At 36.7% G+C, this 22,239-nt stretch overlaps 1 protein-coding gene across 1 annotated transcript; it reads left to right on the top strand.

Moving 5' to 3' along the window:
- The first annotated feature begins 2,777 nt into the window (after positions 1–2,777).
- On the top strand, positions 2,778–15,820 carry LOC120085722 (trafficking protein particle complex II-specific subunit 120 homolog). The gene is made up of 10 exons (XM_039041880.1): positions 2,778–3,307; positions 3,525–3,731; positions 3,908–4,090; positions 5,087–5,196; positions 5,764–5,823; positions 6,168–6,456; positions 12,228–12,523; positions 12,802–13,679; positions 14,106–15,044; positions 15,260–15,820. The coding sequence occupies exons 1-10, from the start codon at positions 2,897–2,899 to the stop codon at positions 15,478–15,480; spliced, it is 3,594 nt and encodes a 1,197-aa protein (XP_038897808.1). The 5' UTR covers positions 2,778–2,896; the 3' UTR covers positions 15,481–15,820.
- The last annotated feature ends 6,419 nt before the right edge of the window (positions 15,821–22,239 follow it).

Below are 22,239 nucleotides of genomic sequence, written 5' to 3'. Positions count from 1 at the left end.
TGCCACCAACGGCGCGGTAGGTGAAATGTCAGCATCAACTTTGGATTTTCTCGAGGTAGATGCGTTGATGCGTTCATTCCACCTACCTTGTATTGATCCCATTAGAATGCGTTGTCGCGTAGCCGCAATCATTTAATGGCCGCATTCGCGTAACATCGCAACTTTACATGATGACTGCAATCACTTGACGAGCGCAACTCCCATGCGATGGACGCATACGGATGATTACCGCAACGTCCATACGTTAATCGATGTGTTTGCCTTTGCGATGGAGTGTTTCTCCACATGCGGTCGTCTATGTGATGGTCCAGTTTCGGCGTTTGCGTTCATTTCCTGCATTGGCTACAAAAATAGATCATTGAACGCATAATTAACGCAAAGTAATGGGTTAGCTGAGATTCGACATGCTGATCGACACAAACTCTTTTTCTCATGAATTCCTAGCACAATTGCCGCATATTCTGCTTAACAACCTTCATGATTCTAAGTAAAAGGCCTAAGATGACATGCATTTCTGCATGTCATCACACCCCCAAACTTAAAATCATGTTTGTGCTCAAGCATGCGTTATACTCAAGAAATTCTAACTCACCTTCATGCTTTCCTTTGCGATGACCAGCTTCTCAGAATATAATTTAACACACCTTTAACCATCACCGCAATGCTCTCCTCCACTTGGATGCTTCTTCAAAAAGATCTTTTCTAAGTTAAATCTAACAAGCTTTTGCTAAAAAACTTTTATTCATTCACCGCAACTTTGTGTTTAGCTTTTGAGAATGTGTTCGTCAAACTAATTCAAAACTTTGCGATGACTTATTCAAATGCAGTGTTGAACTTGGTTATGCCCTTCGTTTTGGCTTACCCCCACGTGTGTCATGCGGGCATCCAACTTCGGTTGCATTCCATATTCAACTCAACTCTTGTCTCGTTTGTTTTGGCTTGCGCCGGACAGAGGAGTTGCGCTAATGCGCTGATCCTGACAACTTGCCTTTGTTTTGACTTGCCCCCACGTGTGTCATGCGGACATCCAACTTCGAGCAAGTGCCTTTCACAGCTTAACTCTTATCAACATGGGTTTCCCCATTGCGTTGACAGTGGAGTTATTATTCTCAAAATCTCACTTCAATTTTTTTTTCTTCAAATGATCACAATATAATGAACGCAATTCTCCGAGATCGTTGCCACTCCCAAACTTAGAGGTTGGCAGCGTTCTTACCGCAAAACTAAAAACAGAATTACAAGAATGCGATAATAAATGTTTGAATAAAGGTTTGCGCAAAATAAAACTTAAGACTTTCAAAATTTGAAGAAGCTAATAAAAGTAAAGAATGCCTTGCGTTGATTAGTTAGAAAATGAGGTGAATTATACGTACCATCATAGAAACAATGCAATCAGGAAAAAGAGAATTTCAAAAGGATAAGGCATACAAGATAACAAGAAAATACCTTAGGCGGAACAACGCATGCGCTCATGCGTTGGAATCCACGCGATTGAAGCCATGCGTTGAAGGGTGAAAGGAATTCTTCCGTTGAACTACGTACCGAGGAGACTTATTGTTGCACCTACAAGAGCAAACGTACCACAACCAAGGAAGCAACCATATATCTAAAATAACAATAAAAATAAAATGCAACTAACCTATACTAAGAAAGCAATGTAAAGATAGAGTAGAAGACGTCATTGGAAAAATAAGAGTGTTGTCACCGCAAGTGAGGTTTCATATGTCGCTTTGGGCTTCGGTTCGAAGCTTTCTTATTATTATTCTGTAGGCAACATCAGGCTTAGTTGGAAGCCCTCTCTTTAGAAGGTTGCTTTTGGGGGCTTGTTTTTTTGTATGCCATTATATTCTTTTTTTTTTTTCTCAATGAAAGTTGATTTTCCTAAAAAAAAAAAGATAAAATAATCATTTATTACATTATGAAGGGTCAACATGAGCTCAATCAACCACATAGTTTAAGCTCAATTAGCCAAAGTAGCATAGTTCAACTAACATATAAGAGTGATATTAACCATAGCCAAAGAAAAAAATTACCTTTTTAGTCCCCAAGTTTTGAAGAATATGCGCATTTGGTCATTGAGTTCTAAAAATGTAACTTTTTAGCCCCAAAGTTTATAAAAATAAGTCTATTTGGTCCATAATTTTCAAAAGGTATCTTTTTAGTTCTCAAGTTTATAAAAAATAGGTTTAAAAGGTCATTTAAGTATTTTTTGTTTGATTTTTTTAAAAAATAATTATGTGGTATTTAAAATTAGAAAAAATAGTTTTAGAGAGGATGTGATTTTTAAAAATTATTCTTCCAATTCACAATGTAGTATAATTATTCAAAATAAGAGTATAAAGTTATTTGATGGACTTTTTAAACGTTTTAAGAACTTAGAGACTAAAAAGTTACATTTTGAAAACTTGAGGACTAAATAAATCTATTCTTTCAAATCTGAAGACTAAAATGGTGTATTTTTAAAACTCATAAACTAAACACACATGTTTTTCCAAACGAGGATCAAAAATAAATTTTCAAAAAAAAAAACATTAAGGGAGAGCAATTACAAATTACTTAAGGGTGTTTGGCCCCTAAGTTGGATTGGATTGGGTAAAAAAACCCACCGTTTAGTTCACTAATTATTAGAAAGGTTTATTATCTAGTTATTCACGTTAATTTACATTTTTCATCTCGCTATTTGTATTAATTCTTCCAATTACTTTCTCTTATAATAATTATCAACTCAACCCGAAAACTCGAAGAGGATAATTACAAAACTTGAACGGGGCAGCATAACACCGAACCCAAACAGACTTCTCCACTGTCCTCGAAGCTCCACCAACGATCACACCAAAATCTTCATCGTCTTCCTCCTTCCATTCCAGTTTTCGACGCCCATCTCCAAGATCCCACAATGGAGCCCGATGTCAGTATCGAAACCAGCTCCATGATCAGAGTGGCGGTTCTTCCGATCGGTACAGTTCCGCCGACTCTACTGCGGGACTACTTGTCCATGCTTCTCCGCCACCAATTGATTCCACTTTCCGCCATAAGTTCCTTCTACACTGAGCACCAGAAATCTCCCTTTGCTCATCAACCTTGGGACTCTGGTAGTCTTCGTTTCAAGTTTATTCTCGGTGGAGATCCGCCTAGCCCTTGGGAAGACTTCCAATCCAACCGCAAGATCCTTGCTGTTATTGGTATCTGTCACTGTCCTTCTTCTCCCGATCTTGATTCCGCTATTGATCAGTTCAATGCCGCCTGTAAGGGTTACACTTCCGCGCTCGTCGAACGATGTTTCGCCTTTTGTCCCGATGATTCTCAGGCAGGGACTTGCTTTCTGCTCTTTGTTAACTCTGATTTATCCATGCTCATCTGAAAAACTAATAATGTGTAACTATGATCTTCTTCGTGGATGTTAAGTCGGTCACGGTCGGAACACTTGCAAATTTTGAGTTATTTATGATTAATTAAAGGTTTTGAGGATTTGATTTTTAAATTATTTTTTTTTTCTTTTCATCCTCTCTTGGAATTTGCTGCAGCTTGAAGAAGGCAGCAAAAAAGGAGGTAATTTGAGGTTGTTTCCTCCAGCTGACCGGCAAACACAGGAATTTCATCTGAACACAATGATGCAAGATATTGCAGCTTCTTTGTTGATGGAATTTGAGAAATGGGTCCTTCAAGCAGAGTCTGCTGGAACTATTTTGAAAACGCCTTTAGATTCTCAAGCAAGTCTCAGCTCAGAGGAGGTTTATGTTTAGGTGTCCTAATTAATTGATTTCTTTTTCTTATCACAATAGTTGCTGTAGAAGCTATTTCTTATCTTGATATGGCTCTCATCTTCGTTTTTAAGGGAATTGTACGTACATTTGAAAGGATGTTCTAAATGCTGCAACTTAATCATGTTTACTCGATGAAATTGCAGGTTATTAAAGCCAAAAAGAGAAGACTTGGTCGTGCTCAGAAGACAATTGGTGACTATTGTCTGCTGGCAGGATCGCCAGTTGATGCCAATGCTCACTACTCTACTGCAATCGATCTTGCTAGGTTAACTGGGGACTATTTTTGGTACGCGGGGGCTTTGGAGGGAAGTGTCTGTGCCTTACTGGTACTTTCCTCTCACTAGCATTTCTTTCCTTTTTTTTTTTTTCCTCCACACGAAGATGCAACATTATTCTCGTCAGTAAAATAATCTGCATCAGAACCAGAACGCAGAGAATTCAATGTATATAGAAATTTCATTTAGTGTTTTCCGGTTCTGCCCTCATAGTTTAAGTAGATATTTTCTATGATCGTTGTACAAACATAATTTGCAAGTTTGAGGCGGTTGTGCATCTTTCTGATGAGTTTAGAAGTTACTTCAATGACAGTTAGGACCACAAGTTTGTAATTGTTGATTACACGTTGGAAGGATTTTCCATCTATTTTACTTTCTCCATGTCAAGGCATTGTGCATGATGCTATCATACTATGGATCGTTTCAAAACTGGGATATTATCATGGGATTCACTTCATTATTGATGTAAAAATGTTATTGTGGTATTAGTTCTGCCAATTGACCGAATTTGGCATAACTTAATTCAGTCCAATTGACTGCCACGGAGAGAGATGGTAGGAGTATTCCCATAAATGCTGTAATTGTTGGTAGGCCTCCCCTTGTTATTTTACTTGCAGCAGGAGGTGAAGAGAGTAGTAGTTGAGAAATATGTAGAGTAGAATAAAGGGCTGCCTCGGGCATACCAACCTGAGTTAAAACATGGTTAGTAAAGATGAAAAATAAGTGAATTATATAAGAGAGAGCTTAAATTTTGTTGATATGACAGCAAGAGGTCTTCTTAACCCATCTACTGGACATTATTTTCGAGTCATCATAAAATTTGTTCAACAGAATACTTGTTTAAGTTTCTAGCAGTTATGCATGTAGCCAAGTCCCTTTTTTTCTCACTCTTTTCATGATAATATTAACCTAAATGATATATGAGCCTTTAAAACCTGTTGGTAGTCATGGGTGCTTCTAAAATTTTGGCGTTCATGTGTGTGTGTGTGTATGTTTTTTATGATATTTTTCTTGAATTGGTTTACTTTATTATACATGTGATTTCAGATTGATCGAATGGGTCACAAGGATTCAGCTCTGGAGGAAGAAGTCAGATACAGATACAATAGTGTTATTTTGCATTACAGGAAGTCGTTTATACAAGATAACACCCAAAGGTAGGGTCTGGGTTTTCCTTTTTTAAAAAAATAAAAAAATAAAAAAATATTGTGGCAAATCAATTGAGTGAAATGCTAAAGTTGGATATTGTGAAAAACATTTTCTTATCTAATAATTTATTCATACAGTTTTAAGCAATTATTTTAAATATTGACGTAACTAGTTGTTAAGAAAGACAATCTCTCACCAGAGATTGCGTAGTGGCATTAGGGCCTGTTTGAAAATAAATGTTTTTGAGAGAATGAAATTTCAGCACGGTAGGCAACTACCTATGATTTTTTTAAAAAATCTAGTGACTGTGAGACTAACTAAAGTGCATGCAAGATGGTCTTGACACTCTCTCCAGTGATTAACTGTGGATTGTGATGATAAATATTATGTTTTCGATAGGATGAGTAGTACGAAATTATGTTTCTTTGGGAAAATCTTTTGTTCTTGTTCGAAATTCACTTTTTGCAACTCAATTAACATATATGAGTATTTTCATGTGCTTCATTTTGCTATTCTCTGATACGTCATTTCATATATTTCCCTCTTTGACATTCTTTCTTTTTTCTCTTCATCAGGGTTTCACCCCTAAGTTTTGAACTCGAGGCTACCTTGAAGTTGGCTAGATTTCTTTGCAGGTATATTTTATGATTTGTGCACATGAATACTGAATGTATTATGTCATGATTGACTTGAAGGAAAAGAAACAAGATAATATGTTCTCTGATTACAAATGGTACATTGGTAATCAGTTTATTTGTGTGAATCTGTATGTGTGGATCTCTTCCAGAAGATGCATCTCGATATGTTCTGAAAGCTAGTTGTCCACTAAAATAAAATTTACCATAAAAAATTTTAGTTTGCATTTTAACATAGAATCATATTTATTTTAGTGATAAATACTCGTATATCAATTCATATTTCTGACTTTAGTTATGCAATAAATAACTTTATTTACTCTTTCGAGGGGTTTGATTCACAGGAGCGAGCTGGCTAAAGAGGTTGCAGAGTTGTTAACCAGTGCAGCAGATGGTGCTAAATCTTTGATTGATGCCAGTGATAGATTAATATTATATGTTGAAATCGCTCGTTTATTTGGTTCTCTTGGTTACCAGCGGAAAGCTGCTTTCTTTTCAAGGCAGGTTGCTCAGTTATACTTGCAACAGGAAAATAGACATGCTGCTGTTAGCGCCTTGCAAGTCTTGGCCCTGACAACAAAAGCTTATCGTGTTCAAAGTAGATCATCTGAGACGGAGCGTTCTTTCTCCCATGTGAGTATTACATGAGTAGATGTAAGACCACCCGTTATAAATACAAACAAACGAAGGGGTAAGAAAGTAATCATGAAGAAATGGGGGATTAATGAGAATTTTGTTAGAGAGTTGGTTAGACATGGGGACCAATTGGGGTGGGGATAACCCTTTTAAAAAGGGAGTGTTGTGGGAAGGGAGGGGCATCTTTGAATTGTTGAGCAAGTTTTGCTAAGGGAGGATCCCTCTGGTATGCTGGAATTGTCTCGTCTATTTTCTACCTTTGAGAATTTTCATCTTGTTTGTACCGTTTTCCCTTAAGAGTATATAAATAAAATTATCAGAGTCTTACTCTGTTCTTGGGAATTTGTGGCTGTTGTAGAAGTTTCTTTTGCAGGTTTGAAGGGTTCTAGTAAATTGGTATCAGAGCCGATCAATCCTGGGAAAGACAAGAGCATAAAAGAAGAAGGAGACGAACGAGAAGGTGGAAGGACACTCGAAGAGTATAGCTTAGTTACGAGAGGGGATGAACGAAATGAAGAAAAGCTTGGAGAAGATTATGGTGATAGTGCAATACTTAAGGTCTCAGAAAACAAAAACCACTAAAGGAGGAGAGGAAGGAGAGAGTTCCTAGTATCAAGCAGCTGGAGGAATGGTTGACTGAAGTAAACACAAGAGACTCGAGATACCCATTTTTGCAGGGGAACATCCGGATTCATGGATCTACAGAGCTGAACATTTCTTCGAGATCCATGAGCTAACGGACGAAGAGAAAATCAAGGTGGCTATCACTGCCTTCTCATCGGAGACGGTAAATTGGTTCAGATGGGCTCATAATCGAAGACCTATCCAAACTTAGGATGAACTGAACCGTCGGATGTTCGAATGTTTCCGACCCAATAAAAAAGGTATGCTCCTTTCCCGATTGCTTCGAATAAGACAGGAAGGAACTTATGAAGAATACCGGAAGCAGTTCGAGATGTTTGCAGCACCAATACCTGAGACAGCTGAAGAGGTGTTGGAGGAGACCTTCCTTAACAGAATAAAACCCGAGATTAGAGCAGAGGTAATCGGTCAACACCCGATTGGGCTAGATGCTTGTATGAAAGAGGCCCAAGCTATTAGCGATCCAAACGTTGCCCTACAGACGGTCAAAGGGATTTCGGGCCTGACCCAAGTGACGGCCCAAAAAGAGACATCTACCCTCGTTAACCCAAAGACAACTGGAAGCCCAACAGGCAAAAATAATTTCAGAAGGGTCACATTACCAAAAGAGGGAGAAACGGCAAAGCGGGAGAGGACGTTTCGAAGGCTCACAGATGCGGAGGCCAAGGAAAAGAGAGAGAAGGGCTTATGTTTTCGTTGCAATTAAAAGTATTCTCCAGGACATCGATGCAAAATAAGGGAGTCACGAGCGTTGAACCTGATGATATTCCAAGAGGAGGAGGACGTAGAGGAGGGAATAGGGGAAGAAGTGGCTGGAACAACCGAAGTCAAGGCACTGGAAGTAACAGAGAACATCAAAATCGCCTTACGACGAATCTTGAGCTTATCCAGGAAGGGAACGATGAAGCTCAAAGGGACACTAGCAGGACGAGAGGTCGTAATCATGATCGACTGTGGAGCCACCCACAACTTCATACACCAGAAGTTGGTTCACGAATTAAACCTTTCTTTGATAGAGATGACTAACTATGGAGTCGTGGTGGGTAACGACAATGCGATCAGAGGCAAGGGAATTTGTAAGGCTGTAGTTGTGGTATTACTAGAGTTAACAATCACGGAGGATTTCCTTCCGTTAGAGTTAGGGAGAGTGGATGTGATTTTGGGAATGATTTAGTTGTGTAACATGGGTTATATGGAAGTCCATTGACCCATTTTGATGATGACATTCATAATGGGGGATCAGCGGATTGTTTTAAAAGGGGACCCCACCTTGTCAGCACAGGAAGTTTCACTTAAGGCGCTGACCCAAACATGGGAAGAAGATGATTTAGGCTTCGTGGTAGAATTGCAGCAACTTGAACTCGAGCCACTGAAAGAATTGATAATCAAAAAAAAAAAAAAAAGGAAGAAACAAAGCTGATAAGTAACATCCAAGGGTCATTGGAAGAATTTCGGGACATTTTTTAACCACCAACATCTCTCCCACCCAAAAGAGCAGTGGATCACCGTATACTGACTAAGGAGGGAGAAGCTCCAATCAACGTAAGACCATATCGGTATAGTTATGATCAGAAAAACGAGTTAGAAACATTGGTGAATGAGATGTTAACAGCAGGACTCATACGCCCCAGCCATAGCCCCTACTCTAGCCCTGTTCTATTAGTCAAAAAGAAAGATGTGGATGGAGATTTTGTGTGGATTATTGACAGCTAAATCAAATCACCATAGCAGATAAATTTCCAATCCCCATGATTGAGGAACTATTGGATGAGCTCCATGGATCCGTAATATTCTCCAAGCTGGACTTGAAATCTAGATACCATCAGATAAGAATGCACGAACCAGATGTGGAGAAAACAACTTTCCAAACTCACGAAGGGCATTATGAGTTTCTAGTGATGCCGTTCGGGTTGACCAATGCCCCATCAACATTCCAAGCCTTGATGAATCAAATATTCCGACCGTTTTTTAAAAGGTGCATACTGGGTTTTTTTTTTAATGATATTCTCGTCTATAGTTTTGATGAAGACACTCATATTAAACATTTGGGAATGGTGATGAATGTTTTGCGAGATAATCATCTACATGCCAACCGGAAGAAATGCCAATTTGGACAACGAAGGATCCAATACTTAGGCCATTGGGTCTCAACGGAAGGGGTAGAAGCAGATGGGGAGAAAATACGAGCACTGCTATAGTGGCCTATTCCGAGAAACCTCACTGAATTGAGTGGATTTTTAGGGCTGACTGGTTACTGCTGAAGGTTTGTTAAAAATTATGGGAATATGGCAGCACCCTTAACCAGATTGTTGCAAAAAGATTCCTTCAAATGGATTGATGAAGCCACGGATGCGTCAAGGAGCTAAAACGAGCAATGGTGACATTACCCGTATTAGCCTTACCAAACTTTGAGTTACCATTCATCATTGAGACAGATGCTTCAGGTTTGGGGTTGGGAGCTGTGCTGATGCAGGAGAGTAGGCCTATAGCCTATTTTAGTCAAGCATTGTCAGTGCGAGCACAAGGGAAGTCCACATATGAACGGGAATTGATGGCAGTGGTTCTATCAGTCCAGAAATGGAGACCTTACTTGGATGCAAATTCATGGTGTACTCGGATCAAAAGGTACTCAAGTTCTTGCTAGAACAAAGGGAAATACAACCACAATACCAAAGATGACTGACTAAGTTATTAGGCTATGATTTTGAGATCATATATCAATTGGGGCTGAACAATAAAGCAGCAGACGCTCTATCTCGCATGTCAGCAATAGTGGAGTTGACCACTCTGGTTGCCCCCTCTCTGATCGATGTACAGTTGTGCAACAGGAAGTGGGAACAGACGAGGAATTACAAAGGATCATAGATCAATTGGAAAAGGACCCCTCTAGTGTTAAGAAGTTCTCTGTCACAAGGAATTTTGTGAGATTGGTCATATCTAAAACTTCCACATATATATCAACATTATTATCCACATTCCATGACTCAGTGATGGGGGACACTCAGGCTTCTTACGCACATATAAACGGTTGTCAGGGGAATTATACTGGAAGGGCATGAAGGAAGATGCCAAGAAGTACGTGTCGGAGTGTTTGGTATGCCAAAAGAATAAAACGGAGGCCCTAGTTCCTGCAAGGTTGTTGCAACCATTACCCATCCAGGATAGGGTGTGGGAAAATATCTCCATGGACTTCATAGAAGGATTGCCTAAAACTCAGGGGGAAGATACTTTGATGGTAGTAGTCGATAGGCTAATGAAGTACAGTCATTTCATTTCTATGAGTCACCCGTTCACAGCAAAAAGAGTAGCTGAAGTGTTTATTTGGGAGGTAGTTCGCCACCATGGGTTTCCCAGATCGATTGTTTCTGATAGAGATAAGATTTTCATCAGTAGTTTTTGGGTCGAATTATGTAAGGTACACAATGTGGCATTAAAAAGGAGTACAATATTTCACCCTCAAACAGACGGACAGACAGAGCGAGTTAACCGTTGTGTGGAAACATATCTCAAATGTTTTTGCAATGAGCAGCCCAAACAATGGTACCATTCTATCCCTTGGGCCGAATACTAGTATAACACTACTTTCCATTCTTCAATTAATATGACCCCGTACACGGCAGTCTTTGGGAGACTTGTTCCACCTCTAGTCTCTTATGGTGACCGGAAAACGACCAACGACACACTGGAACAACAATTGATTGAAAGAGATAGAGCCCTAGTAGCTTTGAAAGAACATTTACACTTAGCCCAAGAAAGGATGAAGAGGTATGCAGACCAACATAGGAGAGAAGTACAGAGGACGATGAGGTAGGAGATCTAGTCTTCCTCAAGCTCATACCATACAGACAACGAACGTTAGCCAGACGATGATGTGAGAAATTTGCCCCAAGGTTCTTTGGTCCATACAGAGTGTTAGAAAAAGTTGGGACAGTGGCTTATCGATTGGGAACTACTAGAAGGGGTGAAAATCCATACCCTTTTTCACGTTTTACAACTGAAAAAGTGCATTGGGCAAGGGGTGCAAGTACAAACTCAGCCACCTGACCTTTCGGATAATTTCAAGCTGCAAATGATCCCAGAAGAGATTTGAGGAGTACGATGGAATATTGAAATGATGAGGGAAGAATGGTTAATCAAATGGAAGAATTACCCGGAGAGTGAGGCCACGTGGGAAAGCATGGAAGGAATGAAGCAACAATACCCTCAATTACACCTTGAGGACAAGGTGACTGAAAAACTGGGAGGTATTGTAAGACCACCGATTATAAATACATACAAACGAAGGGGTAAGAAGTAATTACAGAAGAAATGGGGGATTAATGAGAGTTTTGTTAGAGAGTTGGTTGGACGTGGGGACCAATTGGGGTGGGGATAACCCTGTTAAAAAGGGAGTGTTGTGGGGAAGGGAGGGCCATCTTTGAATTGTGGAGCAAGTTTTGCTAAGGGAGGATCCAGCCCTCTGGTATGCTGGAATTGTCTTGTCTATTTTCTACCTTTGAGAATTTTCATCTTGTCTGTATTTTCCCTTAAGAGTATATAAATAAAATTATCAGAGTAAGACTCTGTTCTTGGGAATTTGTGGGCTGTTGTAGAAGTTTCTTTTGTAGGTTTGAAGGGTTCTAACAGTAGATGACAAAGATATTGTTTGTTTGTTTGAAACATTTCATTCATAGATGAAATAGGGAAATCCTCACACCCTATAGGACAAAGATCTAGTTTGGAAATAGAAAAAACACGGTGCCTATGTGTATGGGTATGATGGCTGATTGTGATGTAATTGGTTTGTTTTGCAAATCCTGTCTCTTAATGAAATCAAATTGTTCTCTGAAATTGTCATTTCCAACTTCAAGCACTATGAAGATGAACTTTTTTTTTGTCAATTTAATTTTCCTTGGTTATGAGCTTATTATTCTCAATCTCCAATCCTATTGTGATTCACTTGTTGCTCATCTTATACTAAAAATATACTAGCAGGTCGTAGTCAGTGCCTTGTGGTTGAGGTCAAACTTCAGTTTTCATATTGGTTTATCTTGCCAGTTTCCTTTTTTCCCCTTATATCGTGTTTTAGATGTTTTGTTCCAAACTGATTGGTTTAACTGATTTTTTCTTCTTTTCTATCCTTAAAGAATAAGGTTGGCCCGAGTAATTCTGATTCTGGAAAAATGCACCATCAGTCATTAGTATCTTTATTTGAGTCCCAATGGAGTACTTTGCAAATGGTTGTATTAAGGGAGATTCTACTGTCTGCTGTCCGTGCTGGAGATCCTCTTGCTGCTTGGAGTGCTGCAGCACGGCTACTTAGATCTTATTATCCTTTAATAACACCAGCAGGCCAAAATGGGCTAGCAAGTGCCCTTTCAAATTCAGCGGAGAGGTTACCATCAGGCATTCGCTGTGCCGATCCTGCCTTACCTTTCATAAGGTGATTTACCCATTTTAATATTTATACTGTATGAGGAATAACCATCTAATCTGTTATATCCCTTCCAATTTAACCATTGTAATATTCACACAGACACACACACACACTTTGATAAGTTACGATCAAATAGAATTTTCCTTGACTTTCATTTATACAACCTGAGCGCTTATCCGAAAAAGTTAATACCAATCTGAGCAGCCACCGTGTACTGAAGAGTAATCTCGTATGCACAAATTTGAATTATTGTGAGTTAATTAATGATTAACTGGTCTTTCTAGGTTGCATTCTTTTCCTCTCCATACTTCCCAATTGAACATTGTAAAACGCAATCCAGATAAGGAAGACTGGTGGGCAGGATCCGCCCCTTCTGGACCTTTCATTTATACTCCGTTCAGCAAAGGAGACTCGTCAAATAACAAGCAGCAAGAACTGGTTTGGGTTGTTGGAGAACTAGTGCAGGTCCTGGTGGAATTAGCTAACCCATGCGGCTTTGAGTTGAGGGTTGATAGTATATACCTTTCGGTGCATTCAGGAAATTTTGATGCTTTTCCAGTTTCTTTGAATCTTCCTCCCAATTCATCGAAGGTGGTTACTTTATCTGGTATTCCGACTTCAGTTGGGCCAGTGAGAATGCCTGGATGCATTGTACATTGCTTTGGTGCAATAACTGAACACCTTTTCAAGGATGTTGACAATCTACTCAATGGAGTAGCTCAAGGACTCGTTCTTTCTGACCCATTCCGGAGCTGTGGGTCTATGAAGTTGAGAAATGTATCGGTTCCAAATATATCTGTGATATCACCATTGCCGTTGCTAGTTTCGCATGTTGTTGGTGGTAACGGTGCCATTATTCTGTATGAAGGTGAAATTCGTGATGTATGGATACATCTGGCTAATGCAGGTACAATTCCAGTCGAGCAGGCACACATATCATTATCTGGAAAACACCAAGATTCCGTTATTTCAATTGCTTTTGAAACTTTAAAATCTGCTCTTCCTTTGAAGCCTGGTGCGGAAGTGATCATACCTGTGACCTTAAAAGCTTGGCAGCTTGGGGTGGTTGATTCGGATACAGTTAGTAGCAAGAATACATCTGCAAGCATGTTGAGGCATTCCAAGGATGGCAGCAGCCCTACTTTCTTGATACATTATGCAGGTTTTTGCTTCTGATATTTCTTTCTTTCCTCTTTTGATCACAACTAATGTTTCATAGAATTGTACTATTCGGATATTTCACTTCCAACTTGTACGTTGTTGACCACATTCACCCATGCCTTGTGCTTTTTGTGCACATTCAGGTGGGACCATTTAAATTTGACTGCTCTGCACATTTTTTATCCATAGTTTATGTCTGCCCTTGATTTTTAATGAATTCCTCTAGTTAAGTTCATTATCGAATTAAATTGTATGCATTGCATGACACTCATTCTCATAAATATCAGTCCAAGCATCAGTTGTTCACCTGTTCTTCTGTTGTGCGAGAAAACAGTGTAACGCTACTTATTGATCCATGTCCTAAAAGATTTTCAATTTGATGTAATTTCTCTGTATTTCTATTTATAATCATTATTTTGCTTCCTAGGGCCTATGGTGAATCCTGGAGATCCTCTCCTCAATGGTTCTGCTATACCTCCTGGTCGACGCCTGGTTATTCCGCTGCAAATTTGTGTTTTACAGGGCTTGTCTTTTGTGAAAGCTCGATTGCTTTCAATGGAAATTCCAGCATATGTGGGTGAAGACCTTTCTAAACTAGCTGAAATTGATAATAACTCTACAGAGCAACCCGTTGACACTCAAAGCAAGATTGACAGATTAGTAAAGATTGATCCATTCCGGGGAAGTTGGGGTCTTAGGTTTCTTGAACTCGAATTGTCTAATCCAACCGATATATTGTTCGAAATTAGTGTTTCTGTCCAGGTCGAAAATTCATGCCATGAGGGAAACGCATCTGGTGATCAAAATGTTACTGAATATAGTTATCATAAAACAAGAATAGACAGAGATTTCTCTGCAAGAGTGCTAATACCCTTAGAACACTTTAAATTACCTGTTCTTGATGGTTCATTCTTTGGGAAAGATGTTCGAGCAGATGGAACGACCAATGCCAGAAATTTAAGCTTCTCAGAAAAGAACACGAAAGCTGAACTAAATGCTTCGATCAAGAATCTAACATCTAGAATAAAGGTCAAGTGGCAATCAGGACGGAATAGCTTCGGAGAATTAAACATCAAGGATGCTATACTGGCAGCCTTGCAATCGTCAATGATGGATGTATTATTGCCAGATCCATTAACTTTTGGGTTCAGGACGGTTGGCAATAGTTCGGAAAGGAAAGAATCAAATCAGAATCTTCACAGCGTATCTTCCCAGAGCTCTTTGGAAGCACATAAAATGACTCCTTTAGAAGTTATTGTTCGTAACAACACCAAGGAAATGATCAAAATGAGTCTTAATATAACGTGCAGAGATGTAGCTGGTGAGAGTTGTGTCGAGGGTGCAAAATCAACCGTCTTATGGAATGGTAAGTTTTGTGTTAAATCACCAATGAACCTAAAAGCTTAAATTAATGAGTTATGGTAAATTTAATTATATCAATACTTTTGATAACTTGATTTCATTTAACCCTATCTTCTTTGAACACAAGCTTCTTCTGCATGCTCCATTTCGTCTAACAATTTAAAATTTCCTTCTGAATGTCTATATATCTTTTAAGTTTCATAGTTACTTTTCTGGTAGGTGTATTAAGTGGTATCACCCTGGAAGTGCCTCCGCTTGAAGAAACTACACATTCTTTCTCACTGTATTTCCTCATTCCTGGCGAATATACATTGTCGGCTGCCGCAATTATCGATGATGCTACAGACATCCTCCGAGCTCGTGCGAGAACTAGTTCACCTGATGAACCAATTTTCTGTTGTGGACCTCCATACCACCTTCGCATTAATGGTACAGCCTGAGTTTCTTCTTCTTTCATCTGAATGAATTGGTTAGCTCATTATAGCTCATCGGTTTTCGAGGGGATTTGTCTCTCAAAGTACAGGAGCAATCTTTTATTCGGTAAGTACGAGTACGTCAACTTTTTTTTTTTTCCATTCTTCTGTTTGTAACCTTTGTGTCCTGCACAAAGAGAGGATAAAAAAAACCCTGTCCAATCTTCTTGAGTTGTTGGATGGGGTTGTGATTAGTTACACTTGCATAGGAGTTTCTCAATCAACTTTGTAATTGAGAGGATATTCAAAAAGAAACTATTGAGTTGTCAATCTGGTTTAATATTGTTCAATTTGGCACCTTCTGGTTTCTTTTGTTGTACAAATTGATTCAGGTTGTTGACTTTCATCATCTTAGCAGATGCATTTAACTGAAATGGCCAAGTGACCATTGTATTTCATATAAACAGGTTAATGGTGGATGCTATTCTCTTACTCTAAAGACAATTTCTAGCCTGATAGCTCAACCAGCAGAATTTACCATATATGTTAAGATGAAATATTTATATACTATATTTTACCATATTTCATCTGAAATGATAATGCTTGAGCAAAATATTTGTGTGATAATAACAATAATAATTATTATTATTGAGAAAACAACTCAATAAAGAAAATCACTCGAGGAGTTGGAAAAAGAGAAGTTATTCTCTTTTCCAAAGTGTTTATTGCAAGTGGGCATCAAAAAATTGTGGCAGCGAAGGACATAAGAGTCATCAATTATAAAGACACTTTCGAAATGTTGGTAGCCATATTATTCAAGTAAAAAGATGAACTACGTCTAAATAGTCAGATTTCATAATGACAATTCGAGGGTTCATTGAGATAGATGCAAGCTCCTTATGAATAGTCTATCAGAAACTTAATCTCATTACATTTAGGAATTAATTTCAGTCCAACAAAACAAACACATCTCATGCAGTCACGAAGCACCCATCCCAAACCACCCAATAGGTGAACCCAAAAGACTATTGAATCATTACATGCTATATGGCCCTTGTCGGTAACCACCTATGGATTGCATAATCCCGTTGTAGATCAGGATCTTGTTTCTCGACTCCCAACATTTAAGATGATGCCAAACCATATTTTCTAGCCGTGAGTCATAACATTATAATTCTTCTTAATTTTTTTTTTTTTTTTTTAAAAAAAAAAATCTTATTAAAATGCATTCAGTAATCACAATTAATGAATCCTCTTGCTCTTGTGGAACATTGATCACAAGTGGCAAAAAGACTACCGATCCTTCCTCCTATCGGCACCTCATGATCTTCTCAAAGATCATTATAGGCCTTTTTTGTCAATGTTTTTGTAGATTTAAAAAATTCCATGGTGGATCAAGATGAGAATGAATTCGAAAATCGAGAACATTCATTTTGGAATTTACACTCTCCACAGAGGAGGAGGAGTTTTTATATCTCGAGAGGTGAGTTGAGACAATCCTCTACTTAACCGATTTCTCAAAATCAAAAAATCTCTCGATTGAGCATGATGATTGCAGAGTACAACCATTTTGACCTTAACTTAGTAGATATCAATTGTCATTATAAAGATCGATATTCAATCTTCCATCTCACAATTATTCAACTAAAAAATAAGAAGAATAAAGCAACAAACTAACAATTGGATGTGAACTAAAAAAAGATGTATATTATTCTTTTTTACTTGTTTTATACTCTTTACATGCACGTCAAGATTGACATAAAGTACATTGAAGTGAAGAGGAATTATTCGACTATCACTCCCATATATTTTGAATGCATGACTGTAAAAAACATCTCTATCTTTGAAACTATAATTTTTTTAAAAAAAAAAAAATATTACTTTAAGAAAACATTAGATCAAATAAATGCAATATTCTTCTAATTTTTATATTTAACTTTTTTTATGTATCTCAATTCCCCAAAATAGGATTAAGACATTTTATCATCCTAAAGAAAGTATGCACTTTTTCTCTGATAAGGATACTCCATAACCTTTTAACTCCAAAAGATGTTTGATTCCAATGGACGATCATTATTTGAGTGAATCTTTGTATTCTTGCAAATTGCATTCTTTTGATTTTTCCACTCTCAATTGTTCTTTCTTTTCATATTACTTTAAAAGATGCATCCTCATTGTTTTCTCCTTTTTTTTCTACCCTCAAAAGGTGTTTTCTTTTCCCTTTGTTAACAACATCTTATAGTAATCTCAATTAATAATGTGTTTAAAACACATTTTTAAGTGTTTAATTTAAAAAATAAATTGGAGTGTTTGATAATCCATCAAAATAGTTTTTAAGTGTATTTTAATCAATTTTTAAATAAAAATGAGTTTTTTGAAAAATATTTTTTTCTCAAGTCAATCTAAACGTGCCCGAAAACTAATATGAAGTGTTCAAATTCGTTAATAAAGTAGATCAATAATAATTATAAAAAAAATCATCCAACCCTCTCTACTAGACAATTCCATAAGGTGAAAATTAAAAAGTTTTTGTTTATGTAGCAAACATTCTGGATAAATAAAAGTATTGTTAGAAAGTATCATATAATATCCTCTAAGATGAAACTAATTCATAAATAGGCTTTCTTCCTCATCTTTCAAATATTTTTTCTTTTAGTTAATAGGACATGTTTGAGAGTGATTCTGAAATGGATTTAAAGCATAATCATCATTTTTTAGATCATTTTCAAACATGCTTTTAATAATTAAAATTTAATTTTTGTGCTATGAAAATTGCATCTAAAAGTATAAGATTAAATATTAAATTAATTTTGAGTGATTAAGAACACGTTTCAAAATAAAATATGACAAAAGCGACTTTAATCATTTCAAATCACTTCTAGACACGCACATCTAAAGTTAAAGTTTGGCATGCATGACTTTAGATACAATTGAGTGTTTTAGGCCATCAAAAGCATTTTTCAATATTTACATGATGTTTTGATATACAGATCAAAAGTGAAAAATTCTGATTGCACATTTTAAAAATACTTTCAAAATTTTCATTTTTTTTTTTATAAATATTTTCAATTAAAAACAATACTTTTAAAAAGTCATCTCAAACTCACCATATGAAATAAGGAAAAGAAAAGAAAAGTTGAAATGATCCCTACTTGATCATAGGTTTTTTAAGGGTCTAAAAACATTTTTGAGTTCATAATCTTCAATATAATGTATTTTCAACATTATAATAATTTAACCTCGTAAATAAAAAAAATATTATGATTTAATGAAACTTCTTACGTATGTAGATTGATTGAAGACAAATGTGCTTTTATAAACTACAAAGATTTAATTGTTACATGATAAAAATTTATATTTATTTTGATGAGATTTTTAATGGTAATGATTAAACCGTTACATACTAAAGTTCAAAAACTAAATTGTCATAATTTTGAAAGTACAAGGACTAAGTAATTATAAACCAAAGCTCGAGGCCATATTGTTACGTTCATGATTTTAAACTTGTGTTTAAGGACGTGATTGGAAAAGGATTTAAATCACTTTATAATATATCTCTAATTCTTCAAAATCAATTTAACGTTTGGTTTTAGATTTTTAAATCCATATAATCGAATTTGATATTGAATAATTAAAAATATATATGAAATGATTCGTTTCAAACATGTTCGAAAATTAACCCTAGAAAAGGTGCAAAGCAAAAGAGTTAATTTGGGCTTTGGTTGTTATTGGGCCAAGAACACAAAAGGAAGAAATCCTTATTTGAAAGAAAATTAGAGGAATCGTTGGTTGATGTAGAAAAATCGAAATTTCCCTCGAAAAATCATCAGGTTCCATTCATATTTTTTCTCTCAATGGCTCTTGAAATCTGCTCTGCCAGGTACGCCAGATGCTTCAAATATTCTTCTAAAAGCTTTGACATTCTTTTACTTTTCTGAATTGGACGAATTGAGTGATGAAGAATGCAAGCATTTTCTTCATAACTATCCAAAAGCTGTGAAGAAAAAAAAATAGCTTTATCCATCAATAATTGACCTCTTGATGTTGCCATATTTAATCTCTTCTGATTTTTTCTACTTTAGATATCATAAGTTTTTTTTTTTTTTTTTTTCCATTTTTCTTGTTGGTTTCCCCTGTTCATTGAACGATTGTACTTTGAGAGTCATGTCGGTGGATTGAAATTTCTTTTTGGGGGACCCTTTTTAGGGTAAGGAAGCAATCAACAGAGATAAGAAGGCATTTGGGGATTAGATGCTTAAAATTGCGACATATGAAAACGATTCTTTTTTATTCCGACCAATAATTTAATTTGGTCGATTGTTTTTCCATTCCTTTGGGTGCACCAATTTGATACTAAAACATCCTTTAATGTAGACAGCATGGGAGTATGATAAGAAGAAAGTACCTAGGTTTTTATTATTGCTTCTTTTTATTTTTATTTTTTTTTTATTTTTCTTGCCTCGTCCTCAAGTCTTTTTTGTCTCCTAATATTCTTCTCTACCTAATACTGTATTTGGCTTGAAGTCAAGTGGTTATTTCTTGAAAACAAAGAAGGAGGTTAGAGTTATAATGGCTGGTGGTGGGGTAATAGCAGTAGAAGTAGTAGGTAGTTGGAAAGGTTTGGGACATAGTCGCTCTCTGATTACAGGGTCAGGAATGGAAAGAATGGAAACAATTCACTGTATTGAAAATGAAATGGGAATGAAATTGGACTGAAATTGTGGGAAAATGTAAGGCTCCAAGCACATCTGTGACAATGATTGTAGATACCCACCTTTGTTTTCCTTTTTCTTTTTCCTTTTCTTTCTTTTCTCGAGTTACGAGTGAAGGATTTGAACTTCTGATCTCTTAGTCGAGTATATCTCACTTTATTATAACTTTAAAGATTAAATGATTAATGTATATATATAAATGCTCTTGAACTTTGTCATTTGTTTCAACAATACATGTATACTTTCAATAGTTGCAATATTAATTTTCACCTTTTATAAATATTTTAAAACTATCGTTGAGTTGAAATCCTCGAGAATTCTTTAGAATGACGTCCCAGGGACTTAGAATGAAAATTTTGATCGCCACATCATTCTAGATCCGTAGTGCATTATTCCATGTCCCAATCTCTATATGAAATTTTAAAGGATTTCTATTCCAAAGTTAGTTTTGAAACCTTTATAAAAGGTCAAGTGTAATTTTACAACTTTTGAAACAAAGAGAAAAATTCATGTTTTTTTTTTGGTAATTGAGCCGAATTTAAAATACTTTGTTTTCAAGTATCTAAAAATACATTGTTTTGTGTATCCCATCTTACAAATTACTTGAAGATTATAAATAGACTATGGAAATGGAACAAATAAGAGTAAGAAATGAGGTTCAAACAAGTTTATTTCCCCTGTTTAGAACATCCTTAGTCACTCTACTTCGACAATGCAAAGATGTGGTCCTCGTCCTCTTTTGATATTGGGTTTCTACAGTACATGCACACGGGGTTCTCTGTATAATGATTTGAAGTCCTTTCACAATCAACACTTTTTTTTAACCTTATCAATATTTTAATGGTCAATTCTTCTTTCTTTTGTTATTGAGGCTTTAGGAACTATAAGTATATGGGTGTTGTTTTTCTGCCCTTTGGTTACATTACATCATTCCCATCCTATAATTCCTTATTCATCTCACCTTGTTCACAACCCCCAAAACATTTATACACTGAATCTTTGCAAAGTAATAAAAACACTTGGACCAATATTCTCTGATTGCCTTAAATTATTGAACAGTTCTGTCCCATAGTGAATTGAGCTTATGGCCTTGGAGGCTGCTACCCAAGCTTCATAGAATGATGCCAACATCCTTCTTAGTTCTTTTTCCATGTGTAGTGCAATCTATGTCATGCAAAGGGGAAATATGCTTCTTCTTGTAGTGTTTGTCTTTATAAAATTCTTAATTGCAAATGTTAAGATGGTCCCACCAATAATAACAAGGGAAATTTCTTTATTTCTTTTATTATTATTACTTTTTTTTTTGGAGCGGGGGGGGGGGGGGTTGCGAGCAGAATGGTTTGACACCGCATAAGAATAGCAATGAAACCACAACATCAAGGCCATGTTTGTTCATAGCATCGTCCTTTATTGCCCTTTTTTCCTCATCTATCTTATCACCTACATTAAATGGTGGGGCAGCTGGAAAGAATGGACTACTTTTTACCCATTTTGGCCCTTTTTTTCTCTCTTCTTTTAACAGTTCTTCCAGCTTTAGATCTGCCACTGAGGGTCTTTGTTCAACAGTTTTTAGCGACATCCAAATGAGGTTGTGTTTTGTTTATCATCTTGTTTTCTCCATTTCAAATTAGACGTCTGCTTCTGTCTTTCTCTCTATTTGAAAACCTACAGTATCAATTGTGATGAAGGACTAGTAATATGCATTTGCACTAGTAATATGAAACATGTTTTTCCTACTGTTGGAAGTCCCATTTCTTGGCATCAAATGTTACAAATTAATTTTTGTTACATTTTATTGAAAAAAATTATGTCTCTAAGACTTCCTAATTTTTACTCTTCAACTATCAAATGGCAAAAAAGAGTAGGCAAGCATGGTTATAATTACTAATGATACTTTGCCACAAGGATAAATCTCTCGTCTTTATTTTTGTCTTCCAGCTCCCATGCTCCCTCTTTTGGTTTAGCATACTTGGTTGCTAACTTCCAAAGTAAAACAGAAAAGTAGTTCATCTTGTTTTAGAGTCTACGCTCTAAATATCTAATAATTTGACTAGCAATAGATGAAACTACTGTT

The sequence above is a fragment of the Benincasa hispida genome, chromosome 9, assembly GCF_009727055.1.
Source record: "Benincasa hispida cultivar B227 chromosome 9, ASM972705v1, whole genome shotgun sequence".
Lineage (NCBI taxonomy): Eukaryota > Viridiplantae > Streptophyta > Magnoliopsida > Cucurbitales > Cucurbitaceae > Benincasa > Benincasa hispida.
The sequence above is the reverse complement of the archived record's forward strand: the minus strand, read 5'-3'. Positions and strand labels throughout refer to the sequence as shown.

What these genes read in the sequence shown, in the direction of transcription:
- LOC120085722 (XM_039041880.1), top strand. Translation starts at nt 2,897, where the DNA reads ATGGAGCCCGATGTCAGTATCGAAACCAGCTCCATGATCAGAGTGGCG. An exon ending in TTTCTTGATACATTATGCAG is followed by an intron (nt 13,680 to 14,105) that starts GTTTTTGCTTCT and finishes TTTGCTTCCTAG; the next exon opens with GGCCTATGGTGAATCCTGGA. An exon ending in ATCAACCGTCTTATGGAATG is followed by an intron (nt 15,045 to 15,259) that starts GTAAGTTTTGTG and finishes CTTTTCTGGTAG; the next exon opens with GTGTATTAAGTGGTATCACC.